The 16,551-nt window shown below is 41.9% G+C and overlaps 1 protein-coding gene across 1 annotated transcript in view; it reads right to left on the bottom strand.

Annotated features, from left to right (window-relative positions):
* Nucleotides 1-16,551, bottom strand: part of LOC122549004 (neural-cadherin) — a 260,162-nt gene that overhangs the window by 130,428 nt on the left and 113,183 nt on the right. The window contains exons 2-4 of the mRNA XM_043688104.2: nt 13,270-13,461; nt 11,790-12,015; nt 6,958-7,162 (exon numbers count right to left, since the gene is read on the bottom strand). Of these exons, the coding sequence (XP_043544039.2) occupies nt 6,958-7,162; nt 11,790-12,015; nt 13,270-13,461 (623 nt within the window). The remainder of the gene's footprint in view (nt 1-6,957; nt 7,163-11,789; nt 12,016-13,269; nt 13,462-16,551) is intronic.

Raw genomic sequence — 16,551 nt, 5'->3', positions numbered from 1 at the left:
CTGATGTCTGGGAAATCAACTCCTCCCCCTCCATGAGGCAACTGCAATTTAGTAAGTTTGATGAGGGGCCGCCCACGATGCCAGAACACGGAACCAAAACATCCCATAAGCTTCAGCAGCTTTGACTTGGGAAACATTATAGGGAGCACATGCATGGGATAAAGCAAACGAGGAAGAACATTCATCTTAATGAGAGGTATTCAGCCCAACCATGAAATTGGAAGAGCCTCCCATCTCTGGAGATCTCGTCTAATATTGTCGAGCAAGTAAGCAAAGTTAGTCCGAAATAACAGATCAAACTTGGGGTATAATAAAAATGCTGAGGTATCGGAACACTGCTTTTGACCACTTAAAAGGGATCTTAGGGCCACCTTCAACTTCTGGCACATCCTTCAGGTTCCCCAAAGGCATACCCTCTGATTTTGCAAAGTTAATCTTATATCCTGAAATAGCCCCAAATGAAATGATACATTGCATCAAATGGGGCACGGAGGTCAGCAGGTTCGATAAAAACAGAAGGACATCATTCACATACAGTATAATCTTGTGTGCCCTCGATCCCACTTCCAGAACAGATATGTGGACGTTCTGACGAACAGCCTTTGCCAGCGGCTCTATCACCAACATAAACAACAATGGTGAGAGGAGGCAGCCTTGCCGACTACCCCTACCAATGCTAAGATTCCCAGACTTCACCCCGTTGGTGATGACTGCAGCCAGAGGGTGGCGATATAAAACCTCCACCCACCTAGCAAAGACTGCACCCAACCCAAACTGTTCGAAGTCATAAAAAAGATACGGCCATTCCACCCGGTCAAATGCTTTCTCTGCATCTAAGGAAATCACCAACCCCTGAATCGATCGTGGCTGACAAACTTGGACCACATTCAGCAACCTTCTAATATTATTAGAGGAGCTACGGCCCCTTATAAAGCCTTTCTGGTCCTCTTTATAATATGGCACAACACCTTTCCCAATCTCAGCGCCAGAATTTTGGACAGAATCTTGAAATCTGAATTCAATAGAGAGATGGGCCTGTATGAGGCACAATCCTCAGGAACATTCCCCTTCTTAAGAATTAAGGAAATATTAGCTTCTCTCAAAGATGGTGGTAGACATTCATGCGTATAGGAGTGACTGTACATCTCCAACATCGGCCCTGACAGAATCCCTATAAACTCCTTATAAAACTCACCTGGAAGACCATCAGGGCCAGGCACTTTCCCACTCTGAAGTTGACTAGCTGCCTCCTGTATTTCCTGAACTGTCAAGGGGGCATTAAAGGGAGAAGCCTGTCCCAAGATTACCCCTGGGAGGTCCAGGTTCTTAAAAAAGGTCCATTTTAGCCCTCCTGTCTTCGCAACCTTCAGACCAATACAATTCAAAGTAAAAACTCCGAAAAGCCTCGTTAATCTTTTTAGCATTGTATGTAAGGACCCCGGCGCAGTCTCTGATGGCAGTAATGGATTGGGGAGCACACTTTTTCCTAGTCAGGTATGCTAAATACTTCCCTGGAGAAAGTGAGGTCTGCAGATGCTGGAGATCAAAGTTGAAACTTTATTGCTGGAACAGCACAGCAGGTCAGGCAGCATCCAGGAGATTCGACGTTTCGGGCACAGGCCCTTCTTCAGGAATGAGCAGAGAGTGTTCAGCAGGAGAAGATAAAAGGTAGGGAGGAGGGACTTGGAGGAGGGGCGTTGGAAATTTGATAGGTGGAAAGAGGTCAAGGTGAGGGTGATAGGTCGGAGTAGGATGGAGGCGGAGAGGTCAAGAAGAAGACTGCAGGTCAGGAAGGCGGTGCCGGGCTGGAGGGATCCGGCTGAGACAAGGTGGGGGGAGGGGGGGATGAAGAAACTGGTGAAGTCCAAGTTCATCCCCTGCGGTTGGAGGGTTCCCAGTCGGAAGATAAGACGCTCCTCCTCCGACCGTCGGGTTGTTGTGGTTTGGCGGTGGATGAGTCCAATGACCTGCATATCCTCGGTGGAGTGGGAGGGGGAGTTGAAATGCTGTGCTACAGGTTGGTTGGGTTGGTTCGTCCGGGTGGCCCAGAGGTGCTCTCTGAATCGCTCCGCAAGTAGGCGGCCTGTCTCCCCAATATAGAGGAGGCCACACCGGCTGCAGCAGATGATGTGGGTGGAGGTGCAGGTGAATCTGTGGCGGATATGGAAGTTTCCTTTGGGGCCTTGGAGAGAAGTGAGGGGGGAGGTGTGGGCGCAAGTGTTGCACCTCCTGCGGTTGCAAGGGAAGGTGCCACAGATGGCCTCCTTCTTCAAGGACCGCAATTTCCCCCCCGACGTGGTCGACGGTGCCCTCCACCGCATCTCCTCCACTTCCCGCTCCTCCGCCCTTGAGCCCCGCCCCTCCAACCGCCACCAGGACAGAACCCCACTGGTCCTCACCTACCACCCCACCAATCTCCATGTACAGCTCATCATCCGCCGTCACTTCCGCCACCTCCAAACAGACCCCAGCACCAAGGATATATTTCCCTCCCCTCCCCTATCAGCTTTCCATAGAGACCACTCCCTCCGCGACTCCCTTGTCAGATCCACACCCCCCACCGACCCAACCTCCACTCCCGGCACCTTCCCTTGCAACCGCAGGAGGTGCAACACTTGCGCCCACACCTCCCCCCTCACTTCTCTCCAAGGCCCCAAAGGAAACTTCCATATCCGCCACAGATTCACCTGCACCTCCACCCACATCATCTACTGCATCCGCTGCAGCCGGTGTGGCCTCCTCTATATTGGGGAGACAGGCCGCCTACTTGCGGAGCGATTCAGAGAGCACCTCTGGGCCACCCGGACGAACCAACCCAACCAACCTGTAGCACAGCATTTCAACTCCCCCTCCCACTCCACCGAGGATATGCAGGTCATTGGACTCATCCACCGCCAAACCACAACAACCCGACGATCGGAGGAGGAGCGTCTTATCTTCCGACTGGGAACCCTCCAACCGCAGGGGATGAACTTGGACTTCACCAGTTTCTTCATCCCCCCTCCCCCCACCTTGTCTCAGCCGGATCCCTCCAGCCCGGCACCGCCTTCCTGACCTGCAGTCTTCTTCTTGACCTCTCCGCCTCCATCCTACTCCGACCTATCACCCTCACCTTGACCTCTTTCCACCTATCAAATTTCCAACGCCCCTCCTCCAAGTCCCTCCTCCCTACCTTTTATCTTCTCCTGCTGAACACTCTCTGCTCATTCCTGAAGAAGGGCCTGTGCCCGAAACGTCGAATCTCCTGTTCCCTGGATGCTGCCTGACCTGCTGTGCTGTTCCAGCAATAAAGTTTCAACTAAATACTTCCCTGGCCTATCCCCATGATCAAACAGCCTTTGTCTAGCAAAAGCAAGTACTTTCTTTGCGTTTTGTGTCAGTATTGAATTCAAGGCAGCCCAGAGGGCCGTGATCCGCTGTAGCTTAGTCACCGAAGACCGCGCAAAATATGCTGCCTCCGCGGCTTTGAACCGCGTCTCAAGTAGATGCTGCTGTTCCCCCTTCTGTCATTTCTGGCTAGCCGAATAGCAAATAGCTAATCCCCTAGCAAAGGCCTTAGCAGTCTCCCATAGCGTTGACGGACTACTAGCCTGAGTTGATAGTCAAGAATTCCTGAAACCCCTTCAAAACATATTCCACAAATTTGGAATCCTTAAGGAGAAAAGGGTCCAAATGCCTGTGCCACAAACCTAGCCCTTCATTCTTGGCCTCAACCTCCAAATTTTTTCCTTTTAACAGGCGAATGACTTCCCTTAATGTTCCAGATGCACATTTAATAAGACACTTAGCCATATTCCCTTTCAGAGACCCTTGTACCACTGGGAGGGGGATCCCTGCTTACAAAGTGCCGAGCACAAATAAATAAAGACTCATAGAGTCATAGAACATAGAACAATACAGCGCAGAAGAGCCCCTTCGGCCCTCAATGTTGTGCCGAACTGTGAACTATTCTCAGCTCGTCCCCCTACACTATCAAAAAACATCCATGTGCTTATCTAAGGATTGTTTAAATCTCCCGAATGTGGCTGAGTTGACTACATTAGCAGGTAGGGCATTCCACGCCCTTACCACTCTCTGCATAAAGAACTTTCCTCTAACATCAGTCTTAAATCTATGACCCCTCAATTTGTGGTTATGCCCTCTCATACAAGCTGACAGCATCATCCCAGGAAAAAGTATTTCACTATATACCCTATATAATCTTTTGATCATCTTGTATGTCTCAATCAAATCCCCCCTTAGCCTTCTTCTTTCCTATGAGAACAGACCCAAGTCTCTCAGCCTTTCCTCATAAGATCTTCCCTCCAGACCAGGCAATATCCTGGTAGTCAAAGAACTATATATACAAAAACTAATCTATCACAACTATAAACAACTATTACTACCAAAAAACTACAAAGAAAACTAACTATAAAACCTTGAATGGAAGACTCTTCCCCGTGCTTATAGGGGCACTCACCCTACCTATCCCCTCCTTCACAGCTCCTTCAAACCCGGACTGTGCCCCAGCCTTAGGCCAGAAAAAAAACAAGGAGATGATCCTTAAATCAACAGATAAAAGACCAAGTCAGGATGAGCACTCCACCCATCCCTGGCTTCATGTCACCCCTACTTGTGACCAAAAGAGAAACAGAACAAACAAAAAAAAGAGGGAGAGACAACAAAGAACATCCACAAAATTTCCCATCAGAAAATCCAATTATTTTAAAAAAAGGTTATTCCAAGGTTTGTTCCCCCTTTCCAAAAATGAAATTATTCGGCAGAAATAAAGGAATAAAAAAAAGGAAGGGAAAACATGGGGAAAGAAGGAAAAGAGAACAACCATATTCTTCAGACCAGTCCGTCTATTTTAAAGTGTCCACAAAGTTTTTAGCCTTATCCGCTGAGTCAAATGTATAAATTAAGTCCTCGTGGCTGAAACGGAGCATTGCGAGGTATCTCATGGAGTATTGGATGCCCAGGTTCCTCAGTCTCTTTTTAACTTCATCGAAGGACTTCCTCTTTTGAATTACAGCTGCAGAGAAATCCTGGAAAAACATAATTTTTGACCTCTTGTACAGCAGTGCGTGTGGATCTTTTCCCAGGGATCTAGAAGCTTCTATCACTTTTTGCTTGTCCTTATATAAGTGAAGTGCACTAGGACCGGGCGCGGGCACTGCACTGGCCCTGATCTGTGCACTGTAACCCGATACGCCCTTTCAATCTGTAGCCTGCTGGACTCCATGTGAAGGCCCAAAAACTTCGGCAGCCAGTTTCAAAAAAGCTGACTGGCTGCTCACCTTCCTCACCTTCAGGGAGCCCGACAATTCGGAGATTTATCCTCCGACCTCGATTTTCGAGGTCATCGATATGGTCTCGCAAGGCCTGCACCTCTCGCTCCAGCACCTGGATCCGACTGGATGAGGTCTCCATTGCAGCTTCCGAGGCCTTAGTTTGACCCTCCCCCTCCTCCAGCCACTCCCCGAGGCCCTGAATCTCTTGCTCATGCTTCTGCAGTCTGGATGCGATAGGTTGGACCTGGGCACGAATCTCCCCACGGATCTCCTCAACTGCAGCCCCCCAATTTTCAAGGTAAGTCTCCCCATCGCCACAGCCAGTTCCTGTGAGTCTGTCAGGCCCTCGGGGGAGTTCAGGAGAGGCTGCTGTTGCTGCAGTCTCTGGTGTGGTAGATGCTGCAGGGGAGTGTCCTCCCTGCTGCTGTTTGCTTACTCCTTTTCCCTTTGGCATCCTTCCCACTCCCAAATATTAATAAATATGTGTTCTGTAAGGTTTTAAACTAATGATTCAACCACATAAGTTGGCCAGGAATGGCAAAAAACACCAGTATGCCTTGGCTGTTAGGCAGAGCTGTCCACAGCAGGTCTACAGAATCGCCGCCGTCTTGCTGAGCCAGCTCTTTCCCCTTTTAACTTTGTGAAAGCACTGTTCACTCTGTGATGCCCTGGCCTACTGCTCGTCCATCCTCAACAACCAACCCCATGCAAGCATGGAAAATGTAATGCCTGTTATTTAACTTCCTTCTTTTCCACCAACCAAGGTCCCAAAATCAATGTTGATATGAAACAGCAATTTAGTCACGCTTTCTATTTAATGTATTTTATTTGCTGTTCACAATGTGATTTCCTCTACACAAGGGACATTTGGATGGGACAATTGTTTTGCTGAACTCCTCCACTCAATCGGCATGCACAGCTCTAAGCCTCTGCTTACTGTGATTTTAATTCTCTTCCCCATTCCCACTATGACTTCTCTGACCTCTGCCTCCTATGGTAGTGCTCAGCAGGAGGTACAGAGCAGTGACTTGATATGCCTACTCTTTCTCCTATGTATTATGGTCCTTCCTGACTCAACATAAAGATAATAATTTCAGATCATGACTATCATTCCTTATGTTTCTCATAGAGGCTGTTCGTGGTGATTCAGCTTTATCCATTTACACATCCTCAAGAGCCACCTTTTATTTATTTACTCATCCTATTACCATCTCCTTCTGGCTTCTGTAAATTAATCTTTCTGATCTCCCATCCTGTAACAGAACTCTCGCTCATTCCTCATGTCCCTCTTTCCTGGGCATCGAACTTGCTTAAAAACGGTAACATTTCTAATTGTCTCCAGTTCTGATCTCCCAGTTAAAGATTACTGACAAGAAATTTTGATTCATTCTCTGCTGTTTCCTAAACTGTTGTGCATGATAAGCATTTACTGCTTTTATCTCAAATTTCCAGCAATTTGCTTCTGTGCTAAATATTACAGATTCCAATGTACCCAAAATAAGGAACACATCTGAGAAAAATAATCACAAAAAATAACTACAGTTTGTATTTCTGATGAGACATGTTTTTTTCCTATATCTTAGTACCTGTGTTTGCTGAAAATTTGGACTTGAAAAAGCAGAAGACTTGTTTCAGTAAATTAGATCATGAACTATTCAAATTACTTCTGTTTTCTAAATCATACCTCGGTGACACTGCTGAGTCCTGTGCCAGTTTCCAGTACCCGCACCAATAGATGGTAGAGGTGGTGTTCACTTTCAAAATCAATGCTGTGTAACAGACTCAGCTCCCCATTGTCCTGATTGATACTGAACAGACTGGTGGGATTGATCAGCAATGAGTATGACAGAAGCTTCCTCTGGAATGAAATGGCTTCTACAATTGTCAATCTGTCAAAAAGGAGATACAAACAATTATAGAAAAATCTCATGTGTCTCTAGCAAGCCTAATATAAACCCCCAATCTCCATTAGTTAAATGTAAAATCTAGATGTCAACTTCCTGTAGATCAGAAGATCTACATCTTACTTCTTCATGTTATCATACAAAGTTACAGTCATAGAACATTTTGTATAGGTTTTCCATGTTTCCAGTTAATCAGAAAAACGCTACCATATATTTCAATTTTTTGTTTTATTCATTCACAGAATGTGGATGTTGCAAGCCAGGCCATGATTTATTGCCCATTCCTAATTGTCCAGAGGATTGTTAGGAGTCAATCACCTTGTTGTGGGCCTGGAGTCATATGTACACCAGACCAGGTAAGGATGGCAGTTTCTTTTCCCTTCCCAACAATGAATAATTGTTTCACAGTCATCATGAGTTGCATAATTCCTGCCTTTTTTCAAAATGTTTTCATTTCCACCATCTGTTGTTGTGGGATTTGAACCCGAGTCCCCAGAACATTACCAGTCTAGCGACAATACCATACGACCACAGTGATAATGTAAATGAACATTTGCTAGAGTCATAGAGATGTACAACATGGAAACAGACCCTTTGGTCCAACCCGTTCATGCCGACCAGATATCCCAACCCAGGTTCACTATCATTTAAGTGAGGAAATGTTTTTCCTCATCTCAGTCCTAAACAATGTACTCCATATTCTGAAACCATCTTGTGATTCTAGACTCCTCAGCCAGGGTAAATAACCAGTCTCTCTAGGCCCTTGGAACTTCATAAATTTTGATCATTTCTCTTTCACCCTTCAAAACTGTAGTGAATGTAGGCCCAGTCAAACCAATCTCTCTGTACAGGAGATTCCTGTCAACCTTATGAATTTCCACTGCATACCTTCCATGGCAAGTAGGTCTTTTCTCAGGTAGGGAGACCAAAACTGCATGCAGTACTCCAATATGGTCTCATCAAGGCCATGTATAACTATAATGAGACATCCTTGCTTCTGAACTCAAATCCTCTTGCAATGAAGGCCTTCCCTATTGTTTGCTGCAACTACCTGTCCACTTCCCAATGTATCACCATTTAAGTAGAACTCCTCCTTTCTGTTTTTTTACACCAAAGTGTATAATTTCACATTTAGTCATGTTGTGCTGCATCTATCATGTTTGTTCACTCACTCAACCTGTCCAAATCACCTGGAAGCCTCCTTGCCACTTCTTCACAACGCAAATCTCATCCAGTTTTATGTTATCAGCAAACTTGGCAATATTGCATTTGACTCCCTCGTCCAGGTCATTTATATATATTGTGATCAGCTGGGGTCTAAGTACTGATTCCTGCAGTATATCATGAGTCATTCTATTTGGAAAAAGATACACTTATACTCACTCTATTTCCCGTTTGTCCAGCAGTTCTTGATATCTGCGAATATATTACCCCATATCCTATGAGCTTTATTTTTGCCCACTAACCTCTTATGAGGGACCTTATCAATGCCTTCTGAAAATTGAAATATATCACATCCATTGTTTCTTCCTTATCTATTCTACTATTATATCCTCAAAACTCTCCAGCAGACTTGTTAAGCATGATTTGCCTTTCATAAACCCATGCTGGCTTTATCCAATCCCATTAATGCTTTATAAAGTTCTGTTATCATGTCTTTTACTATGGACTCTATCACTTGTCCCACTACTGGTGTTAATCTAACTGATCTGCAATTCTTTTGCTCTTCCTCCCTGTTTAAATAATGAAGTTACATTTTCCACATTCCAATATGTAGGAACTGCTCCAGAGACTACAGAATTTTTGAAGATGATCACCAATGCACACTTACTTTTTATTAGCTGAGACATAAACTACAGCAAGGTGATTATGCTGAAATTATGTAAAACATTGGTTAGTCCACAAATAGAAAACTGCAGGAAGTTCTAATTACCATATGATATAAAGGATGTGTTTTTACTAAAGCATGCAGAACAGATTTGCCAGAATGTTGCTTTGGGAGGATCTGAGCTATAAGAATGTTTGGACAGGCTGGTGTTGTTTTCCTTGAAGCAGCAAAAGTTGTGAAGGAACCTGATAAAGGTGGATAAGATTATGAAGTTATAGGGTGGAGGGTTGTTAGGAAGTCACTCTTTGCATTAGTAGAGAATCAATAACTAGAGGCAAAAAGGTGGAAAATAGGATTAGTATAGTCAGATCTGTATTTACTGGCATGGACACAATGGGCTTAATGGGCTACCTCAGTATTAAAAGTGTTCAAGGACTTTACTTCAACCATCTTTTCAGGAAAAGAGTTCCAAGGATTCACAAACCACAAAAAAAAAGACTAATCTGTGTTTTAAATGGGCAACCCTGATTTTTGAACAATGATCCCTAGTTCTCGATGCTCTCATAAGTGGAAACATCCACTCCACATCTACCCTATCAAACCCCTCAGGATTTTAGGCTTCAATCAAGTCACCTCTTATTGCTCTAAACTCCGACAGTTACAAACCTGGCCTGTCCAACCTTTCTTTATGACAGCCTGCTCATTTCAGGTATTAGAATAGCTAATCTGTTATGAGTTACCCCTAATACCTCTATGTGTACTGTTCTCCAAATGTGGTCTCACCCATATCCTAGGAGAAAGTGAGGATTGCAGATGCTGGAGATCCATATATGCCATCTATTGTATCTATTGCACCCGATGTGGTCTCCTCTACATCGGGGAGACAGGGCGCCATCTTGCAGATCATTTCAGAGAACATCTCTGGGACACCGCATCAACCAACCCCACCACCCTGAGGCTGAACACTTCAACTCCACCTCCGAATCCACCAAGGACATGCAGGTCCTGGGCCTCCTCCATCGCCAAACCCTAACCACCCAACACCTGGAGGAGGAATACCTCATCTTCCGCCTTGGGACCCTGCAACCGCATGGGATTAATGTGGATTGCACCAGTTTCCTTATTTCCCCTCCCCCCACCCTATCCCAGTCCCAAGCCTCAAACTTGGCACTGTCCGCTTGACCTGACCATTACCTTTCCCATCTATCCACTCCACCCTCCTCTCCAACTTATCACCTTCTCCCCCACCTTCATGTACCTATTGCATTCTTAGCTACCTTCCCTCTAGTCCCACCCCCCTGTCTCAGCCCCCACCCCGGCCCACAAGCCTCATTCCTGATGAAGGGCTTATGTTTGAAACAGTGATTCTTCTGCTTTTGGATGCTGCCTGATCTGCTGTGCTTTTCCAGTGCCACATTCTCGACTTACCCATTACCTGTACAGCTGAAGTACAATCTCCATAACTTGTACATTAAATTTCTCTCTTGAAAATTGATAACATCCTGTTAGCTTTCTGAATTATATGCTGTACTTCATACTGACCTTTCATGATTCATTCACTCAGATACCCAGATCCCTCAACAACTCCGAGCTCCGCAATCTCTCACAACATGCTTCCTTATTTTCTGTTGTATCGGTTAATGTCATTACCAGTTAACATAGGGGATGCAAATAATATCTTTCAATGGAGATCCAAAATGGCAAATACCACCCTGAAGTGAACATCCAACTGAGCTGCTGGAAGTTGTCAATGCTTCCTGTTGAGTCAATGTACAATAAATTTAATAATTGTGGAAAAACTGGGGGAACATTTTGGAGCAGGAGGTGACTAGTTTCACAACACAAATGTTTTGATGAGGAACATGCACCCAAAACATTAATTTATTTGTTCTCTCCACTGCGGATTTCTGATCAGCTATGTCTTTAAAATATTTATGTTCTTGTTGCATGTCGTAAATAGTGTATTGTTTTTGTACATAAAGGTAATGAAGGTATTACCTTCATTAGTCCTTTCTTCAGAAATATACTAGAGCTCGGGAGGAACTACATAATTTTTCTGCAATTTATTTCAGATTATGAAGCATGATCTCGTTGGATCAAGCTATTGTGGAATGCAGTATAAAATTTTAGAATGAGATAAACAAAGAGACTAATCTTTCCAATGTCTTGATTTATGTCTTTGTGGTTAAAGTACATCCCTTTCATATGTTTGTTGGAAACAAGTACTGGTATTGTGAAACCTAATCTACAGAGACATTGCCTTGCTTCATTGATGTTTTTGATAAGTAGTTGCTTAGCTCTAGGAAAGAGGCAGATGACTAAAGCTATTGAGATGTTCCATTTTTTTTCCCACATAAGCAGCTATGGGGAATGGTGCTGCTCAGGAAATTGTTGGCAACAACACATTTATTTCTGATAAACTTGACAACTTTGTTACATCAGAAACTTCTTACTAGAAATAGTACATGTGGATCTTGGGATATTTGTGAGAGGACAGCCTCAATAAAGTAACATTCTGTCATCTCCCATTGATATTACACATATTACTGTAGATTTAAAAGGGTCCAAATATCAAATTAATAACATTTTTACTTGGAAACAGAGTTTCATTCTTTTACCAAGATTAATTGCCATTTTTTTCTGGAATATGATTCCTGCAGAAATAAAGTGGTATCAAAGATGTACTAAAGGTATCTAGCACATTTAGAGGAATGGCAGCTATTTAAGTTAGCTGTGTTTGAGCTATTTGTCTTACATTGATAGGTTGCAGTATTTGGTACTTACGGTTCTCCTGCTGGTGTATTTTCGGAAACAAAGACACTGTAGGACACATTGGTAAATTGTGGGGGTCTGGAGCCAACCAGAATGAAAATAGATGCAGGAGGGCCTTTGTTACCCCGCTTGTTGACAGCCATCACAGTTAAAACATATTCATTGTGTCTGAGCAGCGTTGAACCAGTGGTCCTGATGGTGCCTGCACTCTTGTCAACTTCAAATCTCTCTTCTCCACCTATAGGTATCAGAGTCATGATATGTCAAGCACAAGATGAAGAATCAATATAAATCCAAGCCTTTATCTATTGAATTATTCTGATAACATTTCCACTTGGAAGTATCACTGCATGCCTTTAGATAAGAAGAACAGGAACAACTTCAGCATAAATTAACAACATTGCCAAAGGGCTGGTTTGGACTATAAGTACAGTAAATATCACTCGTCAAAGAAATATTAGCATTCTGCAAATTGATTTTTACAGCAATGAATGGCATCAAAATCATGCATACAATATTACTTTTATTTTAAAATTTCATACTAGTGCTGTAAGTAGATTCTATTGTGGAATAAAATGACAAATAGTTTCATTTGTGAATTCGTTCATAATTCACTCGTGAGTTATCCAGTTAGCCTCATTCTTTGGCATATTTATCATATTGCACAGATGCCTAACGAGAACATAGCCTGAGCATGTACAACAGCCTGAAATAGCCGCAACTGTTTCCATCATGAAAAATTCTCAAAAATTCTCATCCTCAAAACATTTCAGTACTTCAGTGTCAGTTGGTTTTTTTTAATATATTTTTTCCAAGTCAACAAATCAGGTTTTGTTTCTTGGTTACAGATCAGAATACTCAAGGCTGCAATTCAGGTGAACCAGTCATCCTGCCAGAAGAGGTTTTAATCTTTGAAGTATTAATGTTGTGAGAGTTTCCAAGGTGTTCCAGCCATCTGAATTGAAAATGGGTTTAAGCCATCAGAATTAAAAGATTCACACCAACAAACCCCAAAAGAAATCATAAAACTATCTTAGCAGTCCAAGGAAAAGAAATAAGGAAGAGTCAATTAAATAAAAAAATTGAAGGGCTTAACTTTAAGCTTCATTTCTCAGTGACAGACTATCTGTAAAAAGATAATGTTGGAAAACTTGTTTGTTTTACTGTTTACGTAAGATCTACATAATATATATAACATACATTGGTTTATCCTATTATGAAATAAACTTGTGTTCTGTTGTTAAAGAATATGTGTAGCCTCATATGAATGTTTTGATGACCAATCATCATGATAACCAACAATAAAAATTAAATATATGATCCATTGAACAAGGCTTCATTCTGGGTTTGGTCTTGTCTAGTATTACCAACAGCTGGGATAAGGGGATAGGACATACCATAGAAAAGAGAGTAAAACAAAAAAACCTATAACAAATTCCCACTTTTGAAACAGTTGACATATATAAGAATGCTTTTCAGCTTGCTTTCTTACCTTCTGTTAAAATGTATTCCATCCCATCAGTGGAGTGATCTGAATCATCCCTTGCAGAAAGCTGGAAAACAGGTGTACCTTTAGGAGCATCTGAAGGTACCACTGTTAGATAGGGGAATGGCTGCATAGTCCACTCCGGAAAGCTTTCTCTCAGCACGTTGATTGTCAAATGGGATAAGTACCAGTCTTCACCTGCATAAAGCCAATAATCATCACATTGTCTCTCTCATCCTTCTCCACGTGGGTCTAGATAATGTTTTTAAAATACAGTTAATCTTTCCAATTACATATATGTGAACACTGTTAGTCACAACCTGTAGAAACAGAACTTTGAAATTTGTAAACCGGTCCCTTTATCCTCAGCACAATAAATGTCATCAATACAATAGAAAAATAAATAATTGTATTTATATTGTACCTTTCATGATCTGTGGATGTCCAAAAGAATTCTATAACTTATGAAGCACTTACGAAAAGTACTCTCTGTTGTAATATAGAAAGAAAGGCAGCCAATTTATGCACAACAAGCTCCCAGAACAATGAGATAATGATCTTTTTATTGTAATGCTGATTTGAAGGATAAATATTGGTCAGTACACCAGGTATATCTCACCGGCCTTTCTTTAAAATAATATATTAATAGGCAGATATGATCTCAGTTTAATACTCTCATCCAAAAGGCAGCATCTCAGAAAGTGCATAGACTGGAGTGTCAATTAGGTTTCATTAATCAACTCCTGGAGTGAGACATGAAACAAAATCTTTTTGATTCAGAGAGATCTAGCAATTAGGCCACAGTGGACACTTATATCTTCATTTATTCAATTGTGGGAGGTATATTTTGTTGGCTAGGCTGGCATTTATTGCTTATTCCTTATAACCCCGAAGGCAGTTAAGAGTCTGCCACATTGCTGTGGATCTGCAGTCACATGTAAGCCAGATCAGATAAGGATAGGAGATTTCCTTCCCTAAAGGACATTAGTGAACCAGATCAGTTTTTAATACAATTGACAGCAGTTATATAAGTCATCATTGGACTAGCTTTTAATTCTAGATTTTTAATGAATTCAAATTTCACCATCTGCAAAGGTTGGTTTGGAGTCCACATCCTCAGAACATTTGCCTGTGAGTTTCAACTACTAGCCCAGTGGTATTACCATGACACCACTGCTTCTCCTAGTGTCTTACTTCTTCAATGTTGACATCAAGACTCTCATTTTTATATACTTCAGGATATTTTAGATGCAGCGCCACATCACAGCAACTTTTCTAAGGCTCAATCCAATTATATTTCTCACTCCAGTCATCATGATCTCTTTATATAAGAAAGCAAATTAGTAAGCATTACTGCCAATTTCTAGGTTGGACATATAAATGACTGAAACTGCTTAAGTTAATTCCACTCAAACTTTAAGTTGAGGAAAGCGAAATTTTCAAAATAACCAAACATGATTTTAATTCAGATTCTATGAGAAAGTATATCAAACTGATACCTTTTCACTAAATCCCTTGAAGAATGGAGTATTTCATATCAAGAATATCAATTGCATAAGAATCAACGAGCCCATAGTTATTATATATATCTACATGATATATATGAAATAACTTTCCAAAGTATTCTTAAACCAAATCATTACTTTTGACAGCTGGTTTATGGCTGGTACACCCTATAAAAAGTGAACTTTATGGAAGGCCAGAAAGTGTCTCAAGTGTTATTGGAGAAAAGAAAGGAAGCCAAAATCCCAGGAAAACTCTCTCCTCTTCAGATAACATCATGGCAAAATTTATTCCACCCACAAAGCAGAGTAAGCATGACTTAACATTTAGTTTCAAAGCAAGGGTTTCCTAAAATAAAGCTCTGTTACAGTAACAGGCTAAAACATATGCTCTATTGTCTTTTGCAGAGTTTTAAAGTGTAACCTTAGTCCAGATCATACAGCTTCAAATTGGAGCTTCTCTGCTTTCTGGGGAGCAGAATTCCACATATTAATGGCCTTCTGAGGAAAAAGGTTTTCTCTATATCTCTATATTTAAAGGGAGACCTTCTGATCTCTGCTTCTTCTACTTCTAGTGTGTCCAACAAGATGAAAGATCCTCCCAGTATTCACCCTATGAAGAATCTTTAAGGTTTATGTTTTAATAAGCACCTTTCATTCTTCTAAATTTCAATTGATATAGCCCTAATCTGTTCAAACTTTCTTTACAATGTAAACCCTTCTTCCCATTCATGACTTTATTGTATAAGTAATAGTTCTGAAGGGGTTAATGTTCACATGACATTGGCTTCTACTCTATCACACACAGAATCTTTAGGGTGAGAGAAAGAGTTCCATTCTAGCTTAAAAGGGAATAGATGTATCTGGACTAGCTCCCAAAGGTCTTAGTATTTATGCCTGACTAAGTGCAGTTGTACTTATTACTAACATACTACAAGTCCACTTGTTATCTAATAACACTGCCCCTTGTGTAGACACTCTACATTGCAGTATCCTCTACTAGATAGGCAAGGCAAAGACAAAGGAGAATTAGTGGCAGCAAACTATCCTGAACAACTTTTATCTGGTATTACACACTGGTGGAAGTGACAAATGCCACTAGGTACCAGTTCTGGTCATCTGGGAAAATACAGAGTTGTGTGAAACTTCTCTAAATTGCTTCAATCGCAATTATATTATTTTCAAATAAGGAGACCAAAATTATATATGGTATTCCCCAAGTGCTCCTGTATAGCTGCAGTAAAGTCTCATAACGTTTGTATTCCATTTCTCTTGCACTAAAAGTCCACATTTCATTTGTCATTCTGCCAGTCTTCGTTATTACGGAAAGCACTGAAATCAGAAATAAAATCAAAGTACTGGAGAAACTCATCAGGTTCCATTTCAGATCACCAGTGGCTGCAATACTTCATTTTCATTGAAATCAGAAGCCTTCTCAATGTTTTGAAAACAAAAACAATGATCAAGCTATTAGCAAATTCTATTTCTTTTTTGTAACTGCTCGGGGAAAACAATTTTGATAAGGTTCCCACATAAAAGGCGAGTGGGAAAAGTTAAAGCTCATGGGATTGGGGTAATGTATTAGCATGGATCGAGAATTGGTTGAGAGACAGGAAATAGAGAAAGGGAATAAATGGGACTTCTTCTGAATGGCAGGCTGTGACCCGTGGGATACTGCAAGAATCAGTGCTCCATGTGTGAGTCCCAGCTATTCACGATATTTATAAGTGACCTGATTGAGGGAATCAAATGTAACATTTCAAAATTTATGACACAGAACCTGATG

Source organism: Chiloscyllium plagiosum, unplaced genomic scaffold, assembly GCF_037043375.1.
Source record: "Chiloscyllium plagiosum isolate Xiang-an unplaced genomic scaffold, Cpla_swu_hap1 HiC_scaffold_4, whole genome shotgun sequence".
In the NCBI taxonomy this organism is placed as follows: Eukaryota; Metazoa; Chordata; class Chondrichthyes; order Orectolobiformes; family Hemiscylliidae; genus Chiloscyllium; species Chiloscyllium plagiosum.
Note: the sequence above shows the minus strand (reverse complement) of the source record. Positions and strands in the feature narration are given on the sequence as shown.